Source organism: Heteronotia binoei, chromosome 3 (genome assembly GCF_032191835.1).
Source record: "Heteronotia binoei isolate CCM8104 ecotype False Entrance Well chromosome 3, APGP_CSIRO_Hbin_v1, whole genome shotgun sequence".
NCBI lineage: Eukaryota > Metazoa > Chordata > Lepidosauria > Squamata > Gekkonidae > Heteronotia > Heteronotia binoei.
Genome location: NC_083225.1, coordinates 41,435,830 through 41,463,667, shown reverse-complemented (window position 1 = coordinate 41,463,667; position 27,838 = coordinate 41,435,830). Strand labels below are relative to the sequence as shown.

Sequence of the window (27,838 nt, the reverse complement as noted above, 5' to 3'; positions counted from 1 at the left end):
TAAAGTACCATATTCAGAGCCGTAACTTAGAGCCATTAGGATGTTCCCTATGCATGTCTGCACAAGCAACAAAAATGCTATTTTCCAAACAGAAACTTGCTCAAGAAGCTGAGTTCTATGCAGGCCACCTGGGATTGCTGTGGCTCTCAAAAGAAAACTCTGCTGTTTTGCAAGGACTGCATTATGAGTTTGCCTGCTAGAGACAGGCTATTCATCAACCAGACTACAGGGAGTTATTCATATGATTATTTATTTATTACATTTGTGTCCTGCCACATGACTCAATTGAGCCCTCCGGGTGGCGATTTATACTGCTGCAATGTGCCAAATGGCTTGTCCTCTTGCCCAGAAAATGCTAAAACAGCAAGGCCACAAATGCTACTCAAATAGAGAATGGGGATGTTGGAGAAGAATTGGGAAAAGAGAGTCATGATGATGAATACTGTGCAAGAGAAACCCAGGACTGATTAAAAGTAATTTCTCAGCTGTTTTAGGTGTAAGTTCTGAAGGGCTGTTAGAGTACAAGGATCCCAGATTTTAAAATGTATTTATTCATTTTTACTCCATGATTTTTACTCCACAACAGGAACCTAAAGTGGTTTACAGTGTTGTCCACTTTTCCCTTTTTTCCTCACAACCATGTGAAGTAGGTTAGGCTAAGAATATGTGACCTGCACAAAGTCTCCCAGCAAACTACCATTGCAGAGCAGGGATTTGAATCTGAGTTTCCCAGATGCTGGTTAGACAGTCTAACTACAACACCACACTGCTTAGGTTTCTAGTCCTCATGATTGAAAAAGTAAGTTTGAAACTCTGATGGTAAACTAGCTTACAGGTCTATTAGACACAGGGCTTTTTTGGTAGAAAAAGCCCAGCGGTTTGAGAGCCAGTTTGGTGTAGTGGTTAAATGTGTGGACTCTTATCTGGGAGAACTGGGTTTGATTCCCCACTCCTCCACTTGCACCTGCTGAGATGGCCTTGGGTCAGCCATAGCTTTCGTAGAAGCTGTCCTTGAAAGGGTAGCTGCTGTAAAAGCACTCTCAGCCCCACCTACTTCACAGGGTGTTTGCTGTGGGGGGGGGAGGTAGAGGAGATTGTGACCGCTCTGAGACTCTGAGATTTAATAATAATAATAATAATAATAATAATAATAATAATAATAATAATAATAATAATAATAATAATAATAATAATAATAATAAATTTAGAGTATAGGGCAGGATATAAATCCAAAATCTTCTTCTTCTTCAGAAACTCATTTGCGTATTAGGCCACACACCCCTGATGGCAAGCTAGCCGGAACTACATTCCAGTGTGTTCTTGCTCAAAAAAAGCCCTTATAAGACACAACCTTTGCAGTGTGGTCCTAAGCAGAGTTATACCCTTCTAGGTATGTTGAAGTCAATAGGCTTAGAAGATGGGTATAACTTAGGGTTCCCAACCCACCCGCCCTGCCAGGGGACCCCTGGATTAGGAGCCTTTCCCCCCGATCTCCAAGAACGTGGAAGCGGGAGGAGTGGGGGGGAAACGGCGCGAGGTGTATGCTGGGACTCGTAGTCCTTGCATCCTCTCCGGCTGCTACAGGCGTCTCCTCGGGGAGTCTGGCCAGCGGAGGGGGGGAGCTCCGCCCCCAGAGGACCATGTGCGTTTCTTACTGATCCCTCAGAGTCGAAAGAGCAGCGTTTCCCTTCCCCGGCATCCTCTGAGGGCGTGGGGGAAGGGAAGCACTGGAGAGCCGCTGTCAGTCTGAGAAGACCTCCTGACTTAGATGGACCAAGGGTCTGATTCAGTATAAGGCAGCTTCATATGTTCATATGTACCTCCGGAGGCTTCAGTCGCTGATTGAAAGGCTTCCTCTTGGGATGGGGTGTCTGTGTTACTTTGAAAAAGTTGGCAGCAGCTCGTGAGTAGAGAGGCCGATCCACCTTCAGTGTTGCCAGAAATGGGGGGGGGGGAGTCTGCTGAGTACTTCATTATTCTCTATGTGGAGATCGATTCTCATAGGGTATAATAGGAAATTGAGCTGGAGGTTTTGAGGGCTCTGGGGGCGCTGTTTTTTGAGGTAGAGGCACCAAATTTTCAGTATAGTATCTAGTGACTCTCTCCAAAGTATCCGCCAAGTTTCAAAATGATTGGACCATGGGGTCCAATTCTCTGAGCCCCAAAAGAAGGTGCCCCTATCCTTCATTATTTCCTATGGAAGGAAGACATTTAAAAAGGTGTGCAGTCCCTTTAAATGTGATGGCCAGAACTCCCTTGGAGTTCAATTATGCTTGTCACACCCTTGTTCCTGGCTCCGCCCCGATGTCTCCTGGCTCCACCCCCAAAGTCCCCAGATATTTCTTGAATCGGACTTGGCAACCCTAGTATAACTTCACTTAGGACTGCACTATTGATTCCTTTGTTGATCTTATATGTAAACAGATTTATGCACTTCAAGCATTTATACTAGAGTTACAAAGGAAATAGACCAACAATGTTAGCAGCTATATTCTTGTGTATTTATTTATTTCAGGCATGTCACTGAAATTTGGGAAGCTCTGGCTCAAGCTAAACAACCAGTCAGACTCCAAATTCTGGCAAAGCTTCTGGAAATGCTGAAAAGAAAACCTTACCTCCAGAGTGAATCCCCTGGTTCGAATATGAAGGATAATTGGTCCCTTATGCCTCTAGCTGTGAGCTAAACACAATGTTTTCATTCCATAACTCTAAACTGTGCTGCTGTAGATCATTAACAGAGAACCAGAACTAAGTTTGGTTGTGATTGGAGGCCACCATCCGAATAAAGAGTTGTGTCCTTAATTGAAATTAACAGATTTATAGTGCCATCCTAAACTAAGTTGGGGTTGTTCGGGGCTCCAGGTAGGAGGTCCAGGTTTGCTGATATCCCAAGAAAATGACATGCAAGATCCAGGTTTGCTTACAAGGAGATTTTAATAAGCAATGATCAAGCTTAGAAAACAGCAGGCTAAACTCCCATCCACTGGGTCTCAAATGCACACACGCACAGTGAAACTTAGCCAGACTTTGAGATGAGATACATAGCTAAAACTAAACATCTTATATTCTAATTGCTGCTATAAGTCAATAACAGAATAATCAAAGCTACATTGTAGACACTGAGACTGTGGCTGCAATCACATACACTAAATAACGCACTCTCAATCCACTTTTAATGCAGTTTCCAACTGGATTTTGCCTGTTCACACAGTAAAATCCAGTTGAAAAGTGGATTGAAAGTACATTATTTAGTGTATGTAATCACAGCCACAGTTAAACTTAGCCAGATCTTATGAAATACATAGTTAAAACTAAACATCTTATACTCTAATTGCTGGCTGTAAGTAAAAAAAAGGATCATCAAAGCTACATTATAGACCAGGGGTGGCCAAACTGTAGCTCAGGAGCAACATATGGCTCTTTCACACATATTGTGTGCCTCTTGAAGCCCCACTGCCCTGTGGGCTGGCTTAGAGAAGGCATTTCTCTCTTTAAATCACTTCTCCAAGCCAAGCCAGCTGGCATCTTGGAGAATGCATTTAAAGTTACAGCTTTCTTTCTACCTCTCTCTTCCCCATCTTCCTGCCTTCCTTCCTTCTTGTGTCTCTGAAACATCTGATGTCCATGCCTTGTGTCTCTCAAACATCCAATGTTTATTCCATGTGGCTCTTACATTAAGCAGGTTTGGCCACCCCTGTTCTAGACACTGAGAAACCTTGCACCTAGTACTCAGTGGCAGAGGGAAACAAATCAGCTTTCTAGATAAGAACTCAGAAGAGTGTGAATAAAAACAGTCTCTGGGGAATGACCTCTTGGCTATCCTCCCAGGCACATAGAGGTCAGGAGCAAACAGAACTTTAAGATGGAGTAAAAAGGGTATATTGGGGGGAGGCTATATGGGGGGGGATGTGAAAGTTATCCTACAACTGTAGGATATATCATGTGGACCTATTTCTAGGATACACATATCTCCTGATCATACACTGCAGCAATCTGTTCCTGAGGAAAATTACTTTGTGAATCTGCTCCCAGATTAGAATGTCCTGCTGCTTTGGGAAGAATTGACAGCAAAACAATACCTCTAGCATATTTAACAACTGAGTTAACAAAAACAAAACAATGGTTGATACATGATTATGGAAGGGCATCCAGATGGCTAAAATCTCTCATGAAGCCTTGATTATGCCTGGAACCAAGCTTGTTAAACTTAGGTGAAAATATGTTTTATTCCTCCAAGCTTTTTGTTGATCATGTTGGATTAGGGATAGAATGGCCTTCTTAACTTAAACCCTTGAAAATGACACTTGAGATGCTTTCAAAATTTTGACATAACAAAAGGCTTTATTTAATATTGATGGAAAAGGTGAGATCAGGGTTGAAAATACTGAGGTAAAATTGGCATATATCAGGCTCTGATTGTGTTTTTATTATTTTTATGCTGTGGGTATTTGAAAGATTAGTGTTGGTTTTGCTTTTTTATGCTATTTGTTAATAGTTTAGTAGCTGCTAGGTTTTGCTGATACTTTTGTTGCATTTACTGATTATTCATCATTATTTTATTTGGAAGCTGCCCAAGAAGCATATTTCCCTGATAACCCTATGTTTTAATTTTTAAAAAAAAAAAAAAAAATCTGTTTCAGGCAACAAAGGCCCTGGGCATAATCTTTAAGAACAAGAATTCCAAAGTGCCTATGAACAGCTTTTATGTGTCTGTGATTATCTTCCTGGTTATTCAGCTGCACTATTTGGTGAACTTTCCAGACGCTGAATATGGAATAGAGGAGAGCCTCAAAACATCAAGCTATATAAGGTAACAGCTAATGGGATACTAAAAAGGTAAATATCAGGTATAATAATACGCCATTACCTCTTCAGCAAAGATTCCAGGGGTGGTATCCCTGACCCACTATCCCATGAGACTCATTGGACAGTGTCCTATTCTCCCACCTGAGGAGCCTTCCTGCAATTAAATCTGGATTTGAGAGCCAGTGTGGCATAATGGTTAACAGGGCTTTTTTGGTAGAAAAAGCCCAGCAGCAACTCATATGCATATTAGGCCACACACCCCTGACACTAAGCCAGCTGGAACTGCATTCCTGTGTGTTTCTGCTAAAAAAAAAAAAGCCCTGGTGAGTAAAAGCATCAGACTGTAATCTGGAGATCTGGGTTTGATTCCCCACTCCTCCACAAAAAGCCAGCTGGGTGTCCTTGGGTCAGTCACAGTTCTCTCAGAGCTCTCAACCCCATCTACCACACAAGGAAGGTGCCTGTTGTGGGGAGAGGAAGAAAAGATTATTGTAAGCTATTCCAAGACTCCTTTGGGTAGTGAAGGGTAGAGTATAAAGGCAACTCTGCTTCATAAATGCCTCTTCCTCCAATGGAAGAGTTACTTAAATTAGAGAAAGTCATAATGGAATGATAGGATACAGGATTAAAATGTACAAAACACTCACTAATTTTTAAAGATTATCCATCCCACTAGTATGCTGCCAAAATACATGTTCTCAATCTCATCCTGAATGTACCACCAGGAAACACCAGAAAAGGTGTAAGAGGCACCATGGTGCCCATTGACACAATATTGGGACTGAATATTGGCGACGCCGCTGCGCTGCCGCCTTTTCTCCGCTTCACCGTAGCTGCTCCTCCGAGATGGGCTCAGGCTGAGCCCATCTCGGAGGAGCAGCTACAGTGAAGTGGAGAAGAGGCGGCAGCAGCACAGCGGCGTCGCCCGCTCCGCCTCTGAGGTGAAATCAGAGAAGGGGAGGGTGGAGGGAAGGAAGGCATTTAAAAAGTTGTGAGGTCCCTTTAATTGTGATGGACAGAACTCCCTTTGGAGTTCAATTGTGCTTGTCACATCCTTGCTCCTAGCTCCACCCCAGTGTCTCCTGGCTCCACCCCCAAAGTCTCCTGGCTCCACCCCCAAAGTCCCCAGATATTTCTGGAATTGGACTTGGCAACCCTACATAACAGTCATTTTGTGGCTAGCTCCCCATCCTTCAGCAGCCATTTTGTGATTGTTCCTATTATGATGTGTCAGAATTCCAAATATGTCCACGGGGTCAAAAAGTCTGAGGACCCCTGAAATAGTCAGGTTCTTGCTTAATGTCTTTGTGTGTGCAATCTGGGCTGTTCTAAGCAGGGCTTATTTTGTAACAGGAATTCCTTTGCATATTAGGCCACACCAGGGCTTTTTTTTTTTAGAAAAATCCAAGCAGGAATTCATTTGCATATTAGGCTACACACCCCTGACACCAAGCCAGCTGGAACTGCATTCTTGTGCGTCCCTGCTCAAAAAAAGCCCTGGGCCACACACCCCTGATGTAGCCAATCGTCCTGGAGCGTACAGTAGGCCCGTACTAAGAGCCCTGTAAGCTCTTGAAAAATTGGCTACGTCAGGGGTGTGTGGCCTAATATGCAAAGGAGTTCCAGCTACAAAAAAAAGCCCTGGTTCTAAGCAAAGTTCCCAACCTCTAATCAGCACTATCCATATTTTCTTTAACTTGTTTGGTGGCATAATTTTGCTCCTGCTGCTGTTTAGACACCATTTGTTCTTACAAGTTTTTTAAAAATTCCTGTATTAAGCACACTGGAGATGCTAGCCAATTATGAATTCTGTAGTGAACAGGATGGCTTCAAAATGCCTCATAATGAATAAGATTTGATTATGAGATCACATCCTGGAAAGCAAATAAAGCCAGTGGTGAATGATGGCCATGCTTCTTGGTTCCTACAGGCAATCCAAACCAGTCATGCAGTATGCAGGATAGCACCACTGTATTGTGTGCCAATTAGATTAAGCTACATGACATCACTAGAGCAAAGGAAGCTGACTGAGAAAGAGAGCAATGCAAATAAGTAAGAGAACCTTTTTGCAGGCATTGCCAGAAAAATTGAGGAGTCACTAACTGACACTGCCTAAAATTTTTGCAACCCCCCCGCCCCCTGCCAACCTCAATGCTAATTAAAACTAGGGTCTCAACTTTAATTAGGGCTGTGACTATAATGTGGAACATATTTCTACCTGGGCTTCCTAATTAGCCTGCCAGGGGAATTCAAAATTTTGGCAGTGGCTTCACTTAGTCATGTTTGATGTGTGATTTTCATCAGTAAAGTGACATATACTTCAGGAAATGGAAATTTTTAGTGGGGTGGGGGGAGTCCTCTATTTTAGAATTTTGCAAATCCTCTGTGGCCATCAAGGTGCCCCTAAGGCCACACAACAAAATCAGCTTTATTTCCTTTTTAATTCTGCCCTTCTTCTATAGGGCTCAGAGCAGAGTTCTTCCCACCTCCATTTTATCAGCACCACAGCCCTGTAAAGCAGGTGACAATTTAATTGCTCTAAAACTATGTTTTCATGACTTTTCAAAGAATATGATTGGTCAAATATATAGCATGCTCTTGTAGGGGTATATATATATATATGCATGTGCTTTGTTAGGTAACAGCATTAAATCTACTATATATATATATATATATATATATATATATATATATATATATATATATATATATATATATATAGTAGATTTAATGCTGTTACCTAACAAAGCACATGCATTAAAACCGTCAATGCCATAGGCTCCAAAAGGAATGTTAACACTGCCAATCAAATGCTTTTCTTGTCCTGCATTCAGCTGTACTGTGGAAGCCTTAAAAGCTGTAATTAAAAGGGAGAAGAATTCTTGGATGTGTTTCATGAGTTTAGCAGGAGGCTGGGACCTCTTGTCTTCTCCAGAGAATTACCTCGATGGAGTTCTTCTGCTGGCCAGGTAAACAGTTGGAAATCTAAGTTTGCAGCTAGTATTGTTCAGCATGCTATCTACATGGAAAAAAACCCACCATACTTATTTCCTTCCAGAGCTATTGTCAAACATTATCGAGGGCTGGATTACGCTGTATTTACCAAGGTGATACCACTTCTCCATCACGGGGATGACAAACAGAAGCTCACAGCAATGGCCTTTTTCACTGCAGTAGGTCTTTGAGTAACATTCCAGGCATATGTATTGTTAGCTTTTTTGAGGAACAGTGCCATTGTAGCAGTGCATGATGGGAAATGACACACAAGACTGAACATGTGCCTCTACCCCGCTGATATATCACTTATATACATGCTCAGTCCTTGCCTTCCAATGCCAATCCTGCATGCGGTAGTTAAAAGAGAGAAATCTGTTCATGCGTACCCAGTTCTAAAGCTATTGCTCCGGAATTTTGATGTCTAACAACCAGGGGTGAAATTCTAGCAGGAGCTTCTTTGCGTATTAGGCCACACACCCCTGATGTAGCCAATCCTCCAAGAGCTTATTTCTCTAGAATTTTAATGTCTAACAACAAACCCCCATTTTTTAATTTCATCCCTAGACTGAACAATCAATAGCTGTGTTACTTTAATGGCCAGGTTATAGCAGTCATTTTGGGGTACCAAAAACTGCAGATCAAGGAGACTCTGCAGCTTAAAGAATGAAAGTGGTAACATTTTCCCTATATGATTACAGTCTGCTTTCTACAGAATCATTTCTTCAGTCCAAATTTGTATGCTTCTTTCAAACTCTTTCCAGTTGTCTTATTTACATTTCCCCTTTCCATGTCCTCCCTTACTTTCTGGACCCCACTTCTGTTCCTTTTCTCTCAGCATTCTGTTTCCTGGATGTTTCCTTACCTTGCCACCATTGCTGCTTAGCAACCAAGGAATTTTGCATGTAGTGGAGGGTTTTGCTTTGTTGACTGGCTGGCAGTGTAGGAAGGGGCCAAGCTGGAGCTGCATAGTATTGCACAGGACTTACTGTGGATCCAGTGGTAGTTAGTCTAGTCTAGCATGCTCAAGTGGCATCCTTCAACAAAGACAGAATTCCCTCCATCCCTAGTTTCTCTATACAGTGGCAGCTGTCAGACTTAATCTATGTCAAGTTTCAGAGAACCCAAAGTGGTGGAAAGTCACAGCTGGCTTATGGCAACCCAATCAAATTTTCAAGGCAAGAGGCATTTGGAGGTGGGTTTGCTACTGGCCACCACTGTGTAGCAACCCTGGCCATCCTCCATGGACCCTGCTTAGCTTCAGAGATCTGATGGATCAAGCTAGCCTGGGCAATCCACGTCAGCACAGAAGACTCATAGCATTATCAAAATAAAATGTAAAACTTATAAGTAAAGTAATTGATTGTATTTGTAGGCGTCTCCAGGGGGTTTTTGTAGAAAAAGCCATCAGGAACTCATTTGCATATCAGGCCACAACCCCTGGTGTCACCATTGTTTCACACAGTACTTTGTTGTGGAAAAGCCCAGCAGGAACTGATTTGCATATTAGGCCCCACCCCTGATGCCAAGCCAGCCGGAACTGCATTCCTGTGTGTTCCTGCTAAAAAAAAAGCCCATGGCGTCTCATAATCAGAGGCTAGGGGTGCCTGACCCTAGCTCCTATTACCCACTACTACTGGTATAGCAAGCATGATGATGTCACTTCCTGGGAAAATTCAGAAAATGATGGTGGTAGCTAGGGTTGCCAGCCCCCTGTAGGAGATCCTCTTGTTTTGGGGGCTCCTCGCAGCCATGGAGCAGCTGGCTGGTAGGGAACCCCTCCTCTAAACAGGAAGATTGCTGTGTGATGTCACATGTTGGGGACATTCTGGCATTTGGACAAACTCTATGGTTTTGGGAGCAAAAAATCCCATAGAGTTTAGCACAAATACCAGAGCGTCCCTATGCAATGTCTCTGATGCATGATGTTATCACATTGGGAACATAACGCAGCAACCACCCAGCAGCCAGCTGGTCACTTGAAACACCCCCAAAATCCCTCCACCAAGTGGGTGAGTGGTCCTGGCAACCTAGTAGTAGCTCTAAGACTCAGTACAAACAGTTTAGATTTACCATAGAGTTTACTGCAATTCCTAGAACTAACACCATCACTTACGGGTCTTCCCCAGATATTATGTCATCATGCTTACACTGCTGCCTCTCTGCTCCCAACCCTTCCACTGGTTGCCAGGCTGAGCCACTGGCAACCCTATCAGAGGCTGTAAACTGCAGCTTTCTTAGTTTGTATGTAAATCTGGTTCTCAGGAGTTGAGTAGTTTAACTTTCCTGCAGGCACCATAACTGTGAGAGAGGTTCCATGAACCAGATTTGATCCCAAGGCGGTCTAGTGACAATCAGGAACTTTTCCACTTTGTTTGACAGTGTTTAGATCTTGTACTGACTTATTTGACAAAGCCCTAAAGATTAGACCAAGCTCTACCACCCACACAGCCTATTCCACTCCATCTCATTATATGAGACTGCTTGAGACAGCCTTCTTGGTGAGAAAAGAGAAGAAGGATTTGTCTCTAGGGGGACACCTCTCTCTCTTTCTCTGTTTGTTTCTGCTCAGAGACTGTGCTTTGCTCCTGTTATTATTTTTTCAATTCAGCTCATGTTGACAGGCCTTTTGCCAATTAGGAGCCTTTTTTCAATTAGGAGCTGCAGCAGGGGTGATGTGATTGTTTCTAGGATGGTGTTTCCAGGTCCTAGCATTCAAAAGCTTGCTATAGGGAGGCCACAGGCGGTACATGGCAGGGATATACACCAAAGGGTCCTTTGGTATGGCCCTTAGGGGGTATCCTGGGTGGTTCCAACCTAGATGCATCGATGTACCAGACGTTGTTTAATGTGGGCTTTGTGCCTCTACCTTCAGCAAGTTTATAACTGCAATAGCTCTATCACATCTAATGTCCTCTTCTGCGTTTTGTGTACATAATGGCATGTTGTTGTTCTGTACCTGGCAAGGAAATGGGGAAAGGTCTCAGAGTCTCTTGACATATTGTTGCCATTTGTGTTGTTCAGCTGCTTTCTTCTGAGTCTACCTACACAGTGCTGCAGAAAAATTATATCCTAGGCCTGCTGAAGAATTGGAACACTGATCCAAACCCAACCTATCGCTGGCTCAGTCTCCATGGGATGGGCAATGTTGCTCTTCACCTGCAAAATGTGAGTAGGGGTGATTTCCACCACCACCCCCAACAGTGGCATTGCAGTATTTTTTCCCCAAGGCAAAGCAAATGTTTGTTCAAACTAACATGCGTGTGGCAAGTTAACAAGAGCTTTACTGGATCAAAATGTGTCACTGGAAGGGCCTGTAATTCAGCGGGACTAACAAATCTAGTGGGAGGGGCTGAGTCTCAGGGGAAGAGAAGAATATATTATTGGATTTATATCCTGCCTTTCACTCTGAATCTCAGAGTGGCTCACAATCTCCTTTATCTTCTTCCCCCACAACAAACACCCTGTGGGGTAGGTGAGGCTGAGAGAGCTCTCACAGAAGCTGCCCTTTCAAGGACAAGCTCTGTGAGAGCTATGGCTGATCCAAGGCCATTCCAGCAGCTGCAAGTGGAGGAGTGGGGAATCAAACCTGGTTCTTCCAGATAAGAGTCAGCACTGTTAACCACTCACTACACCAAACTTTACATGCAGAAGGTCCCAGGTTCACTCCCCCAGCTTCTCCAGTTAAAAGGACCAGGAAGTAGAGTGATGTGAAAGACCTCTGCCTGAAACCTATGAGAGCTGCTGCTGGTCTGAGTAGACACTACTGACATCGATGGACCAATGGTTTGATTCAGTATAGCTTCACACAAGTGTTCAGTGGGGGAACACTGCTTCATTGAAGCCTCAGTTAAAGATTCTTATTCAACAGGGATTAGAAAAGACTTTTCTCAGCTACAGCCCCTGGAGAGCTGTATCCAGAAAAGGGATTACTGAATGCCAGTGACAAATAACCAGACACAATATAAAGAAGATTATAAAACCAGAAATTGGGAAGCAAGAACTTTAAGAAACAAGGTTAAATTTGAATTAGAGCTCCAGAACCGGTTTTGGATGTAAGGCTCAGACCTGGATCCCACGGAGGATTTCCATGAACAGAAGGAATTTTCATCCATGAAGCATGACTTCCTTACCTCCCTCCTTTCCACTGCTGTCCAGAATGACACCCCTCCAGCAGCATGAATGGAGTAGATGGAAGTCTGCCGTAGGAGGGGGAAACTGACAAACCACCACCCTTCTGTCTTTGAAAATTCTCCATAGGATCCAGTGCCAAATTCTGGAATATGTGCAATAATAACGTTCATCTGAGCACATATAAAGTATATTTCCCTTGTCACTGAGCATGACACCTAGAAATGTGCCTCCTGAGATTACAGCAGGAGTATCATTCAAATACACTGATGGGCCAAGCTTTCCTTTTAGCAAGATGCATAGGACAAAAAAGCCTGAAATCTCACTTTGATATCAGTCTATCAATGACACAACCATTGGGTACTACAACTAGAAAATTTGCTCATTTGTCAAGTTGCCTGTTCTTAAACATTTAGAGCAAAAATAGATTGAGTTGGATCCTACAAAGACCCTTCAGAAGAAGCTGACAGAGCAGATTTTCCCCCAGTTTCCCCTTTTCCTAGCAACCTGCTGCTTATCTAAAAAAATCTCCTCTCAGGGTTGGGATGCGCATAAGAACAAAATGGACCAGACAACAGGGGATGCAGGGGAGGGGATCTTCGCCTGAGCATCTTCAGTTACAGGGATCTGGTAGGAGGTGATGTGAAGGCCTTTGCCTGAGACCTTAAAATGATTCAAAGCAGACAAGACTGACTTTGATAAAGTCAGCAGAAGAGAGCGAGGGGGCAAGATGATGGCCTTGAAACTAAGCTCTTGCCTGCATCATGTTTTAAGATATTTATTCTTGACAAGTAACAGTCTTGACACATACAGCTGTCTTAAATCTTCTGGAATGACAGGAAGAGAATTATTGTATTCCTGTTTGTAAAATTCCAGGGGTTTCTTGAGTCTTGCTCCAGCCGCAGCAATTCTCCCACTCCTTGGTGACTATCAAGGCATGTATCTTATTTTATAAAACTAAAGGCTAAAGACAAGTGGAAAATCCTGCTTAATTTGGAGAACAATCATTAATGGAAAACCTCCAAACTCCAGAAAATTGGTATCTTAGATTCCGACAAACTTTGAGAGATTAAATTGCTTGACTGCCGATGTGCTCAGAGGGAAGAACTTCAGAGGAAATGCACAGTGAGAACTTCCTTCACTGGGTGTAGTCTCCTGACTCTCAGAGGGGACAAGCAATAGGCCATGGGGGGGAGAGGGGAAGTTAAAGTAAGGATTCAATTTATTATGCTTACATTCATGCATCGCTGTAGTCAGGCCTTGAATTCAGCAAGAGTTGAACCTTTCTGAGGGTTCCCCCTCCTCCTCGCCATTTACCTTGTCCATTGAATAGTAGGTGCAGCTGCATAACAATCCCTGGATTAGGAGAGTGGGCAGCCAGCCAGCCACCAGGGGCTTTGTCACACCCCCAGCAGCCCTCATTAACACCTGGAGAAGCCCACACCACCCTGTCTCCACTTCTTATGTGATTTTGGGCAGTGGGTGGCTTGCTGGCCTTTTAACTATGGGGGGAATGCCCAAGGAGAGCAAGGCCTGCTTGGGCTGGCTGGATCTCTAGCCAGTCCAAGCAGGCCTCACTTGCCTGGGGCTCTCCTTTCTTATGTCGAGTTGCTTTTGGCTGTTTGGGGGGTGGCATATGCTAATGAATTATGCTAATGAGCTCCACCACCTATTTTTCTACAAAACGACCCCTGGCTGTAATGAGGAAACCAGTTCTTTTTGCATGTTGAAGGCACCAGCTTCTCTATTTGAAGATGGTTCAATAATGTGTCACATGATGCCCTCCAGAACCTGCACTTGATAGCACTGCTTCTGGGACGTTGGTTTGGCTGCTGCTAAGTGAGGCTTCAAAACTACACCTCTTAAAAGAAACTTCTGCCTGAGAAAGATATATATGTGCCTTTTTTAGAAGAAGGGAAATACATGCCTAACAGCCATATTCATCCTTTCCTTCTTTTGAGTGAATGAGTCCCTACAACCAAGGCTTTTTGGGTAAATAAAAGCCCAGCAGGAATTTATTTGTATATTAGGCCATGCCCCCTGATGCCACCATTGTTTCACACAGGGATTTTTGTAGAAAAAGCCCAACAGGAACTCATTGGCATATTAGGCCACACCCCCTGACACCAAGCTAGCTGGAACTGCGTTCCTGCTCAAAAAAAGCCCTGCCTACAACTCTAGTGTGGAGAGCACTCTCCATTTACTATTGAGCATATATAGTGTTCTGTATTCTGTAGAAATGCTATGGCAGATGATCAAATGGTAAAGGAATTCTGATGTCCTTTCAGAACAAAGAATTCACAACGCTGATTCTGAGTATCCTTCAGAGTTTTAATGACCCTGAAGAAAAGGTGATCTTGACAGCTTTTGAAGTCATAACCAAGATTGCTGTGAAGAAGAATGTCATGGAGAGTGTGAAGATTGCCAGGCAACTTCAGCCATTCTTGGTTGATGTAAGACTACAGATCTAGAGACTATTCACATAAGGGTTGTTTTGCATTGCTGAATGATTACCATCCTCTTCTTTGCTGACAGCACCACTGAAACTGGGATTCCATCCGGCACAGTACAGTACTATATTCCCAGTAAAATCCGTCACCTTCAGCAAAAGTCCAATTTCTCCTTATAGTTCTCCTTCTGTTCTGCTATATTCGGCCTACTGAATTATTTCCTGTTCTGCTTCTCTCTGCCCATACCACTTCTCCCTTGGCAGTCATGAATCAATGGTTAATTATCCATTTTCCCCCTTTTGTGGAGCTGAGAGGCTTAAATACTTTGTTTTTACTTTATAGGCATCCAAGGTCACTGCTCATGATTGTTTTATTGTTCGGTTTAGTATTGTAAATTACAATCGCCCTATTATGATTACAAGCAAGTCACTTGTTTGCCTGGGCTTCTGAGAGGGTTTGAATAGCAGGCACCTTTTAAAGACACAGAAGGTAGGAGAGATTTGGGTTCTGATTTTATTCCCGTTATAACTGGATATGTGTTTTAACTAGAAGAAGAAGGAGACTACAGATTTATACCCTGGCCTTCTCTCTGAATCAGAGACCCAGAGTGTTTTATAATCTCCTTTATCTCCTTCCCCCACAACAGACACCCTGTGAGGTAGGTGGGGCTGAGAGGACTCTCACAGCAGCTGCCCTTTCAAGGACAACTCCTGCGATAGCTATGTCTAACCCAGGGCCATTCCAGCAGCTGTAAGTGGAGGAGTGAGGAATCAGATCCGGTTCTCCCAGATAAGAGTCCACACATTTAACCATTACACCAAACTGGCTGTAAGCTGCCTTGAACCATGAGGAAAGGCATAGTATAAATGTTTTAATACATGAATGAATTTCCACCCCCATCTATCTCAAGTATTTGTCTACTGTGTAAAGGCTGAACATCTTCAAGGTCACTGTCTTCATCACCCCCTCCCACCTCGATCCTGGATTCCATGAAGGTGCTTGGTACTGACCCCTTCTGTTGCTGCCTGTGTTAGATTTCCAGAACCAACAACTCCCTGCCCTCCTTAGTCAGAGACCAGATGGACAGAAGAACCTCTTGGAAATCTCACTGTTTACATAGGTTGGTGCTGCAATCCCATTGTTAATCATGGAAATTCCAGATTAAGATTGCATTTTCCCATGCTATTTAACCACATTGCTCAATGAGATTTCTGAAATAACAATGGTTAGAAAAATAAAAAGGGCAGAGGCTTCTGTTGAGTGCAAAATAAGCCTGGGGAGGGACCCTGGCTCAGTGGCAGAGCATCTGCTTAGCATGCAGAAGATCCCAGGTTCAATTCCCAGTCTCTCCAGCTAAAAGGACCAACCAATGGGTGATGTGAAAGACTTCTTCCTGAGACCCTGGAAAGCTACTGCCAGTCAGAGTAGACAACACTAACCTTGATGGACCAATGGTCTGATTCTAAGGTTGCCAGTCCCCTCGATCCAGGCAGGAGGTCCCCAAGTTTCTGTTGCTCCAATCCACTGTTCCCCAACTGGCCTGTGGGAGAAACAGGGACATTGTTTTGTGATGTCCCAGACATGATGATGTCACTAAAAATAATGTCATTGCATCACCGACATTGCATGACAATGCTCTGGGTTTTGGGCAAACTCTGGTTTTGTAGCGCATGGGGCAGAAGACTCCCAGACTCCCAGGATCTCCCTGCTGGCAGTGAAGTAGAACCTGGCAACCCTATCTGATTCAGTATAAGGCAGCTTCATGTGTTTTCAGGCCCGTACACACTCACACACACTGATCACTTACAATTGATTCATGAATGCTGAAAGAACCAAGTGCTTCTGCAGGAGAACATGAAGTAATTAATTATGCTGGAAGGCTAAAACCGTAAACAGAAGAACCTCTTGGAAGTCTCACTGTTTACATAGGTTGGTGCTGCAATTCCCATTTTTAATCATGGAAATTCCCATTTTTTAATTCCCATTTTTAATCATGGAAATTCCAGATTAAGATTGCATTTTCCCATGCTATTTATTTGGGAGTAAAGCTCACATTGCTCAGTGAGACTTCTGAAATAACGATGGTTAGAAAAATAAAAAGAGCAGAGGCTTCTGCTAAGTGCAAAATAAGCCTGGGGAGGGACCCTGGCTCAGCGGCAGAGCATCTGCTTGGCATGCAGAAGATCCCACGTTCAATCCCCAGCCTCTCCAGTTAAAAGGACCAAACAAAAGATTGCATTTTCCCATGCCATTTATTTGGGAGTAAAGCCCACATTGCTCAGTGAGACTTCTGAGGATGGATGGATAGATAGATAGATAGATAGATAGATAGATAGATAGATAGATAGATAGATAGATAGATAGATAGATAGATAGATAGATAGATAGATAGATAGATAATTGTATGTGTAATTACATATACTTATATATATTGGTATAATTATATATATAATATAAGAGAGAGAGAGAGACAAAGAGAGAGAGAAAACAATTTATATCTAAATTGTGTGTGTGTGTGTGTATAATTGCTCTGTAAATGTATAGAAAAGTATGGAAAAGTGAGAAGTTCTGCCAAATGAAGCAGCAACTACTAAGCTGTCCTCAATGATGCTGGGAGATTGCACCATAAAATTCTGGGAGTCTTATTCACAAATCTGTCCTTGATCTTCTGTCATTCATTAATGGATGCAGCTGATCATTTCCTCTTGAAATTTAATCTACCAAATTGTGTAGCTTTTCCCTCTTCATTTCCAGAGCTTTAATTCACATAATAGTCAGTGGTGGATATTGATTCTGTCTCCATAGTACTCTCACTACAGGTATAAGGGGAGGGGAGCGGAACAGCAGTATGTCCTTCATCCTTCCTCTAAAATGCTGGGAGAGAAGAAGGAACCTGTAACTAACCCATACAAATGGTGACCTGAATGGAGATGAAACGGAAAAGGGAGAAAGTGAATAAAAGATTCCTTTCCCCAGAGAGGTCAGCGATTGGTTTGATCAGTGAGCCTGATTCCCTTCCCCCGTTTCTGCTATCGACTAAGCCCATTTAGAACAAGAAGAGGGTTTTATACCCCTCTTGTCTCTTCTGCATGGACGAGTCTCAAAGCAGCTTACAATCGCCTTCTCTTCCTCTTCCCACAACAGGCACCTTACAAGGTAGGTGGGACTGAGAGAGTTGTGAGAGAACTTTGACTGGCCAAGGTCACCCAGCAGGCTTCATGGAGAGGAATGGGGAATCAAACTCAGTTCCCAAGATTAGAGTCTACCACTCTTAACCACTGCATCACATTGGTACCCACTTCATCCCTCAAATATTCTCTCTCTCTCTCTCTCTCTCACACACACACACACACAGAGTGATTTTTCCACACAGGAAGGGGCTGTCCACCTTTTACTTTACCAGATCACCTCCACTATTGCTCTTTCAGTGTCTATATGCAAATACTGAATGTTATAAATAGAGAAGTGCATATATTGCTCTCTCATCTGCTGTCAAGTAATATAGCTGTGTTCATACCTACACTGATAAATTACATTCTCCTTCTAAAATGAAAGCAGTTCCTTGAGAAACAACTGTGGCGGGCACATTCTATGGGAGCACTCTAGACCTATCTGTACCACAGATTTTAATGGGATTTAATAGCCATTCCCTCTCCCCTGAGAACAACAATTCTGTAAGAGGATGCCAAGGTTCTCTAATAGAGAACTATCAGCTCCCTCAAGAATCTGCAGCTCCCCAGATTCCTTGGTGGTTTCAGGCACCATGCTTGGTAAAGTGGAACTATATGCTTTTCAAGCATTGGTAGCAGGGTGCCCTTCAGTTTCTACGCATTAGGGAACAGAGTGTGTTTATCTTTGCAGCTTTAGGAAGAAGAGATGTCCTCAGCAGGCATCTATTCAACAAAGCAATAGATTGCACTAAAACCAGGGTAGCCTGACTCCCCACCCCCACCCCCAATCCATTTTGATAAGGAAAATCAAGACAAGTCTTAATTGGTTTGCCTAACCCACAATGGCACTGAATCGCCAAAGCAGAATCCAAACTGCAGGAAAGTGATAATTTAAAAAAAAAAAACATATGTTTGACTCTCCCTGCATTTTTATAGAGAAAGGGATCATGGACAATGGTCAGCGATTCAGCCTTCAAGCATGGGGGTCAACCTGGAGTCTCACAGAAAGTGGGTCTTCCTCTTCACTTCTCAGTGAAATCTCCCTCTTTTCTCTTTCATTCCCAGGAGAGGGTCAAGATATGCTGTGCTGCAAACCAGCTATTTCAGGAACTCCTTAAGAATCTGAAAGATAAATCCCTTATGCAGGACCAGGTTCTCAACAGTATTGTCCCATTGTTGCTGAATATGCAGGATCAGCATCCAGACGTAGTCAAGGTAAGTAATGCAACACCTCTTTGCAAAGGCTTGTTGAATATGCTCCATTCCCACAGAATTGAAAATAACGTCAAGAGATCACAACAGCACTTGGACAAGGGCAGAAATGATCTTTGTGTGGTGCTTGAACCAGAGAGCCAGCAGGGTGTAGTGGTTACAGTCTCAGGCTAGGATCTGGGAGACCTGGATTCGAATTCTGTCACTGGGTGACCTTGGGCCCACTCATGTATATGCTCAGCCTAATCTACTTCACTGGGTTATCATGGGGATAAAATAAAGAAAGGGGAGAACTCACCTTAAGGCAGTGATTCTCAAACAGCGGGTAAAAACTGAAAAGTTGGCCATGACTCTTTCATTAGTGGGTTGCAAGGCCTGGAGGGAGGATGTGAGAAGGTCAATATCAAATCTGGGTTTTCCTCATCATAATGTGTGAAATTGCCATGAAATGCAGTCTGTTTCTCTACAGTGTTATCCATTTATAAATACTAAACATGAAAAACAAAATAAATTTGTTCAACATTTTGTGTCAGGGAGGGGATAAAGTAGTTATTTACACATGGATCCCAAAAAGAACAGTACTCTTAGAGGTGACCTGATGGTCCAAACAAGATGATCTCGCCAGATGTCCAAAACCAGGGCTTTTTTTTAGCAGGAATGCAGTTCTGGCTGGCTTGGCATCAGGAGTGTGGCCTAATATACTAATGAATCCCTGCGCAATATGGCCTAATATGCAAATGAATTCCTGTGCAAAACAATGGTGATGTCAGGGGTGTGGCATAATAGACAAATGAGTTCCTTCTGGGCCCTCTACAAACAGCCCTGTCCAAAATGAAGCAACATCAGATGGGAGACCACCAAGAATGTCCAGGGACGCTAGGCAGAGGCAGGCAAGGGTAATCCAGCTCTGTTTGACTCTTGCTTTACAAACCCTACAGGGGGGTCTCCATAAGTCATGTGTAACTTGACAGCTTTTTCCAACAACCATCTAAGAAGTAAGTCCCTCTTCAAAAAGCCGAAGAATCAATGCCTTTGTGGTAGCCATCCTCTCTCAGGTTCAATTCCCCATATGCTATGTGATAATTTTTGCCTACTTTGCAGGACTGTTATATAGATTCATGAGTCAATACGCCTAAGCCTTTGGGACACATGAACCCACTGCTTGGTCCACCACAAAGCAGCTCCTGAATACTTAGAAGGAAAAGGCATAAGAAACTATCTCTTATGAGACAGAAATTAAAGATGCATCACCAATGAGGGGGGGGGCTGTGACTCAGTGGTAGATCTGCGTTGCACACAGAAGGCCCCAGGTGCCATCCCCGACATCTCCAGCTAAAAAGACCACATAGAAGAAATGTGAAAAACCTCTTTCTGAGGCTCTGGAAAACAGCTGCCAGTCAGATGAGACAAGACTGACCTTGATAGACCAATAACGATCTGACTCTGTACAAGCCAGTGACTGCACTCATCTGTTTTCAAATGCCCACACCAGAAGTATATTATTAGTTAGAGAGCAGCAGTTCATTTACACATATTTAGTACAACCTACTTTAATTGATAATAATGTCATTTGAAGCAATACGGTGGGTGACATGTTATCAAAATGTGTGTGTGTGTGTGTGTTTTAAAAAGCTGCAGTTGTTAAAAGCAAATGGGGAATAGGGTAAAAAAATCTGTTGCAGGGCTTAGAAATAACATGGTTTGAACACCATGATAATGCAGGGCTTCTTATTACCTTGACTTTTGGAGGCAGATTACTGTTGTGTTTTCAAGTCTGATGAAGTGTGCTTGGAGAGCACATGAGAGCTTACGTTCTCAATAAAACTTGATTGGTCTTAAAGGTGCAAGTTGACTCCTGCTTTGGTCAAGTTTAGCTCTGTAATTGTAGAAACATAACCCCCTCCACATTTTTAAAATGAAATCTGGTGAATGCAAAATCAGTCTCTGTGTATTGCCCAGTCTACACAATACAGTGATCATCCCTATCAGGAGCATTTTGGGGGACTGTACTTTCCCAATATGAGTACTTTGTCACTACTCATGTTGCTTGCTTTTTACAAGTTGCGATCCAAATCAGAGAGGCTTTTACTCATGCATAGCCCACAGCTAGTTTATGTCATTTAACTCTTGCTGGTTTTTAAGGTTTTATTATATTCTATAGTGTTACTGTTGGTTTTAAACTATACTGTATTCTTACATTAATGCCAATAAAGGTCTAATGAATGAATGAATGCAGTTGGTGGGCTCTCTTTTCTCATGAATGGAATGGAATGTCTGCACAGGTCTTCTTGTCTTCTAGTTTCTAGGGGAAATTTTCTTTGCCTGCTTTTGTTTTGCAGAGTTGTAGAGAAAGCTTAAAACAGTGCAACATTTTGTTGGGATGGACTGTACATGACAGCCAGGACTCTTGGAACATCACCTGCAAGCACCTTGTGAGGCCACTCTGGCACACTGTGATCCATTCATTTCTTTCTGTGGTTTTAAATGTTGGCAAAATCTGGAATGGGGCGGGGACAGGCCCCTTTAAGTAAAGAACTGCTCTACACCCCTTGCATATCTCTAATGCAGTAACCCAAAATCGTTCCTTGAAGAATAGCTCCACTGGTAGCACATTTCTCCAAAAATGCTGCAGGAGGTAGATCAGTGACAGCAAATGCAGGTCCCCTGGGCTAAGGATGCCAGCTTCAAGCTGGGAAATCCCTGGGTAATTGGGAGTGGGGCCTAGGGAGGGAAGGGATCTCAGTGGGGTATAATGCTCTAACACCCTCCAAAGCAGTTGTTTCTCCAGGGGAACCGATGTCTGTAGTTTGTCTGGAGATCCACTGTAACAGCAGGAAATCTCTAGGCTCCATCTGAAGGTTGGCAACCAAAAAAGACAAAAAGGTAGTTGAGACAACAGGTTAATCTGTCTGGCCAACCCACAGGCTGTGAACTGTGGGCTTTGGATTCTTCTCCTTCAGTAGGAGAGAAAAAAACCACTCCACGGAGGTGTCTCAATCTGGCAGCCATCTTGTTTCTATTTTCCTGTCTGCATATGACCGTATATGGATTGCCAATCCAGACAAAATACAATATCATCTGTGGCAGTGAGATTTTCCAAAATATCAATACGATTTGTCTGTTGGTTTGCTTGAATAACATGAACTTGCATGTTTCCTGAAAGCATAAAAGAGAAAAAGCCTCTTGAGCCACTTGTGGGAATCCATTCCTCAGAGTAGATATGGCAATAGAAAAAGCTCATGAAGAAGCACTACCAAAGGAACTGATGAGCTGACCAGGTCTGGTTCACTCCCCAGGCAACCCAAATGGCTCTTTAGGGCACCAAAGTGGGCAAGAGTGGTGACAAGGATGACAGATTGTAGCACAGGAGAAGGCATCCACCTCTGCTGCTGCTTGGGTAGGATATATCAAAAAAGGGGTGCAAAGGAAATGCCTTAGATTAATTCTGGGCAATAGGAGAAGAGGCTCATACCTTATCCCAGGCCACTGTTGCCTGCCCAGCTTGAACTAGCCCTGCATTCCAAGTAGAACAGATGCATGAGTTAAGGTAGGGAGAGGCAGTTCTATATATTGGGTCCCAAGCCATGAAGGACTCACATAATTTGTGTCCAACCACAGCAAAAAAAAAATAGCTTCAAATTTGGGTCCATTGTAAGGTTGCCAGCTCAGGGTTGAGAAATACCTGGAGATTTTGGTATTGGAGCCTGGGGAGTGTAAGGGTTATGGAGGGTTATGGAGGAGAGGGACCTCAATAGGGTACAATGCCATAGAGTCCATCCTCTGAAGAAGCCATTGGTCTTAAAGGTGCAATCGACTCCTATTTTGTTCTACTACTTCAGACCAACACGGCTGCCTATTTGGATTTCCTCCAGGGGAACTGATCTCTGAAGTCTGGGGATCAGTTGTAACACTGGGAGATCTCCAAGCCCCTGCTGGAGGCTAGCAATTCTATTAAATGCCAAAAGGAGTAGACGAAATTCTGACCCACAAAAATTTCTGTTGGATTCCTACACTACTGGGCGATATTGTGCATTTAATAATTAAATTGAATATTGCTTTTTGAAAAAATAAATAAATTTGTGGTTGCTATTTTTCCTGGTTCTGTTATTAGGAGGAAAGTTATTCTCCAAACCTTTCCAAACCTGTTTTCAGAAGGATGCTTTGTCTGTAGACATTACAAAAACACATCTAATGTAAGTGATCATTCTGACTCCTATACAAATATTTGCTTTCTAGGTTAGGGAATACCCAGGAAAACTAAGGAACTTCCTGTACCAAGCACAGGACTACAGTCAAAACCCACAAAGGTCTTCAAGAACCGTAGCCAACATGTTTATAAGTAAATAAAATCAATTTCTATACTACCATAACCCTACTACTTTACTTAGCAGCAGGAAGAGCCAATCCAAATTGGCTCCATGGCCTCTTGTTGATTTGTAAATCCAGTTCTCACTCAAACACAACTTGGTATAGTTTTCTCTTTCCTTGGCATTCACCTCAGTCCTTTTAGTTGAGAACTTTGCAAACTGTGTCCTTAAAAGGACTGTGGCTTAGAGGCAGACCATCTGCTTAGAATGCAGAAGGTCCCAGGTTCAATCCCTGATTTCTCCAATTAAAAGGGCCAGACAATAGTAATGTGAAATACTTTTGCTTGAGACCCTGGAGACCTGGTGCTTGTCTGAGTAGACAGTATTAACTTTGATGGACCGATGGTCTGATTCAGTATAAGGCAGCTACATGTGTTCATATCAAATATCCATCTGATCCAAAGATCAGTAATGGTGGACCATATTCCCTAAGAAACTGATTGACCAATGTCCACTAAAAGTGCTCAAAAGTGCTGAGCATGTCCTGTCCTGCTTGGATTATCCACATGCCACCAGCAATTGGAAATTGGCCCAGAGGCCCCATTTCATGCTGGGAGAGTCACATGGGTGGTGCCGAGCATGGGAGGGCGTGTTTATGCAAGTATGCACAGGGGAGCAATGAGCACAATGTGAAATCTTGCTCAGATCCTGCTTAAACTTGGAACCCTGAATCTCCTTCCACTGTATCAAAGTTTGAGTCTGTTGGCACCTTCAAGACCAAGAAAGTTTAATTCTGGGCATAAGCTTTCACAAAAGCTTATTCCCAGAATTAAACTTTGTTGGTCTTGAAGGTGCCACTGGACTTAAACTTTGTTCTATTGCTTCAAACCAATACAGCTACCCACCTATCTCCGACCACTTGTAAATGTATTTTCTGTTAGGCTTTTGGTAATGACAACTGTCTTGGTTTTCTGCTTTTATGTGGGGACTGGATTTATGGTCCTGCTGCTTCATTTTATATTTTAACATGACATTCTGCTTTATGGTTTGTTTATAGTTTTGCTGTTTAAAACCAATAAAATACATTTTAGGTGTCTTCCCCAGCTAGAAACCTGGGGTCATTGTAGAAGGTAGTGGAAACACATAAAATAGTACCCATTGTCACCAGAAAGTGCAAGAAAATGAAACTGAATCCAGTGTCAATGGCCCTTTTTATTTACATTCAGTATGGCATATCTCTAGACACTATCTTCGAACACATGGAATCTGGCTTTGTGCAAAAGGAAGAAGTAGATTTCTTGCGGCAAGGTAAATAATAATATACTTTGGTTTATAAGCTATTTGGATTGCCTCTCTTACAGGATTTTGTTGTCTATCACTGCCTGCACAGATAAGAACAGAAATACAAGAGGCTAAAATGCACAATTGCACTCTTTGGGTTTTTTTTGTTTTTTTAAAATGTGGCTAGATATGGTGCGTCTTTAACTTTTTTGTTATCTCTCTTTCTCTCGGTATATAACACTGCCACCAGCAATTTAATTCCAAATCTTATTATTCAGTTTTTCCCATGGCATTGTGCCCAAATTCTAAGCTCTTTTGTTGGACAATGTGGTCCTGAGGATGAGACTCTTGTATTTTAATAACATATGACTCCGGGTTAACATAAAACAAAATAAAACTTTTATTTGTACAAGAAGCATATTGGTTTCAGGATGTTTAGCAACTTATCTCTTTGGTAAATAAATCAGTGTATGTTCATAGCTTCTGGCTAAGGTGTCACACTCTTTCTCTTCACAATCACTCCTCTCTATTAAATCTTCCTTTCTCTTTTCTTTGCTTTTAACTTGGGTTTCTGTCAGCTTCTTTCTCTTGCACTCTTGTAGTACTTTAACAATAATAGGATTTGACTCACTCTGGTCTGTAATAAGTCCTCTATATTACTACTTTCTTCCCTGGAATCCTAATGCTTTTCACAGCACTCTGTTGGATTCTTTCAGAAGATTGCTCTTTTGGTCTCTGTTGACTGAACTTTTTCTGTTGACTGACCATTAACTGCTGACTGAACTGCTACTGTCACTCTCTCCACGCAACTTTTAAAAACTCCCCCCATACTCTCAGTCCTCAGCCAATTGTCTTACTCACTCATCCCCCTCCTTCACTCCCCCCCTTCTCTTCTGAAACTTACCAAATATTTAAAGAAACACACACTTCAAACTTTAAATCATTACAGGAGGCTTATAGAGTGATCTGTCTCAACCAATCTGTATGCAAATGTGTACACAAAATTCACTTTATGATGTCTTTTCAGCTAGGCCATTTTGCTTTATGAACTCATGGGAATTCTCTGAACCAGGGTCCCCTACCTTTCTGACACTGTGAGCACTTTTGGAATCCTGATGGGCACAACCACAAAATGGCTGCTGTGGGAGGTTGAATTTTATACACACCCAGAGGAAGTCTAGTGCAGGGAGAAGAAGGATAATTTTTAAAAATACACTGAGGAAGAGGAATGATAGACTAAAGCCAACACTGCTGGCAGTTGCTCATCATGAAGCAACATTATTTTCATCTATACAGTCAATCAGATCTTCAGTAGCCTATCAGAAGCTGTGAGTGGTAACAGCCTCACCTGGCTCCACCCACTTTCTGAAAACACACAGAAGATCCCTGCTTTCTTGTAACATGGTATGGTATTTTCAACATATGTTGAATTCCAGCCAGAAAGACATTGTCAAGAGAATTCCAGCTCAAGGGCATAGTTACACATCAGAGAGGAGTCATGGTGCTTATGTATCTTCACTTGTAAAACTAGTATTTCTGTCTCAATCCCACCTTATTTCCATAAAAGCATGTGCATGAAAACGCACATTTGTAAAGTAGCGTTGCTGACTTGACATACTGAGGGTGAAAGTATAGCACAAGGTTGGAGTAGGAACAAGCAAGTTGTGTCTCCCTCTTGCCTAATGTCATCACTGGCATGTGCATACAAACTGTACTTGCACAAGCGCCATTCATATGATTGAAACATGGCTTTTTCCAGTGTTCATGATCATATGGTGGAAGCCTATGGATTGGATCCTGCTTATAATTGTGGGTGCAAGGGGACACAATTTTTGACAATGCCCTTCTCCCAATGAGACATCTGATCACTCCCATGCTATTCCTGCTCCCCCCACCTTACCCCCAGGAGCACAATTTCAGGAGCATTTGGGGCATAAAGAAAGTGAGAATCAGCAAAAAATCATCACTTTCCTTGAGTGCATGGAAATTCTAAGTAGGATCCAAGCCGCATGAGTATACACTGTGCGTCAGTAGACACCATGCTTGCATCCTGACAATCACATGTGCTTGTTTCTGCTCCTTTCTGTGGATGTTATTTTCACCATGGATATGCTGGCTGAACAGGGCTGTATGTCTCACACACAGGGATGCATACACACTTAGCATACCTGTATCTACCACATATTCACTCTTATCGTCAAGCTGAGATTCTATAAACTACAGTTTAGCATGCTCTTTAGTTAATCAGGCCAGAATATCCAGTGTAAGTGACAGAATGTAAAAGGGAGTCATTCCTGCATTACCCTGTTGAGCTCCCTTTTGTGTCTTTGTTTCAGTTTTCAGTTCTTTGCCGCCAGACAAAGACCACTCTGTCCCTGTTGCCATCCCTCGAAAACCAGTGAAAGTATGCAGGTATTGCCCAGCAATACTCAGATGTTTATGCTATTTCTCACGGTAAGTTGGGTTTCAACCTGTTGTCCCTTTAAATGTGATGGCCAGAACTCCCTTCAGAGTTCAGTCATGCTTATCACAACCTTGCTCATGGTTCCACCCCCAAAGTCTCCTGGCTCCACCCCCAAAGTCCCCAGATACTTCCCGAGTCGGATCTGGTAAGTGGTAACCCTAAAATGAGTGTATCCTATCTTTAAAATGTATCCTATCTTTACTAACAACCTAATAATGTTTCTATTTCTTGTGGACTTTTCTGCTTTACAGATCCCATTCATGATATCTGTATCTGAAGCTAATATCCTTCTGAATAAAGTGGACGATATAAAACTTCAACATGAGGTGTTATTGTGGAGTTCATGCCTGGCGTTAGACTTTCTTGCCACTAGATTTTGGTAGAACAGAATTGACTAATCTGGCTCTGGCCCTTGCTATATTTATGCCATAATCTGTTATTCTTTACGGAGCCATGATTTCAACTTTGCTAGAGAGTCCTACCTTCCTCCGTTAAGATTATCTCATCTTAATTCCATGATATTATATAAATAATGATCAAAATTGTGTCCTTCAGAAAGAATCATTTAAAATCCCCTTCCAAATGCTTGTTTGCTACAGACAGCTGCCAGATCTCCATTCATTTATTCTATTGTTCACTCAATTTGTAACTGTGCAGTGGCTATTTTCAAGATATTACTGAGGATATTTAAGGGGAGATGAACAGGCTGTACAAAACATGAAAGTCTTCAGAATATGGTCAAGGGAATACATAGGAAGAAGAAGAAGATGATGATGATGATGATGATGATGAAGATGATATTGGATTTATATCCCACTGGCAACTGAGTTTTGCAAGGATGTAATCCCCCCACCCCGAGATCCATTTTTCAAATTCTGCTTTTCATTGGGGGGGGGGAGAAACTTATACTTTGCAGTATAAATTCCATCTAATCTTCCATTTCAGAAGTGCTACCTGTACAAAAGAGGTAATAGTTGACTATTTTTCATTCCACTGTAAGGATTTTTAGATTGCCCTGCAACC

At 42.6% G+C, this 27,838-nt stretch overlaps 1 protein-coding gene across 1 annotated transcript in view; it reads left to right on the top strand.

Annotated features, from left to right (window-relative positions):
* LOC132568897 (maestro heat-like repeat-containing protein family member 6) overlaps window positions 1-27,118 on the top strand; it is a 36,949-nt gene extending 9,831 nt beyond the window's left edge. Inside the window, exons 4-15 of the mRNA XM_060235080.1 lie at window positions 2,516-2,675; window positions 4,641-4,810; window positions 7,641-7,775; window positions 7,865-7,979; window positions 10,825-10,968; window positions 14,220-14,384; window positions 18,617-18,766; window positions 21,103-21,195; window positions 23,000-23,102; window positions 24,313-24,378; window positions 26,688-26,805; window positions 27,067-27,118. Of these exons, the coding sequence (XP_060091063.1) occupies window positions 2,516-2,675; window positions 4,641-4,810; window positions 7,641-7,775; window positions 7,865-7,979; window positions 10,825-10,968; window positions 14,220-14,384; window positions 18,617-18,766; window positions 21,103-21,195; window positions 23,000-23,102; window positions 24,313-24,378; window positions 26,688-26,805; window positions 27,067-27,079 (1,432 nt within the window). The 3' untranslated portion in view covers window positions 27,080-27,118. The remainder of the gene's footprint in view (window positions 1-2,515; window positions 2,676-4,640; window positions 4,811-7,640; window positions 7,776-7,864; window positions 7,980-10,824; window positions 10,969-14,219; window positions 14,385-18,616; window positions 18,767-21,102; window positions 21,196-22,999; window positions 23,103-24,312; window positions 24,379-26,687; window positions 26,806-27,066) is intronic.
* Window positions 27,119-27,838: the final 720 nt, after the last annotated feature.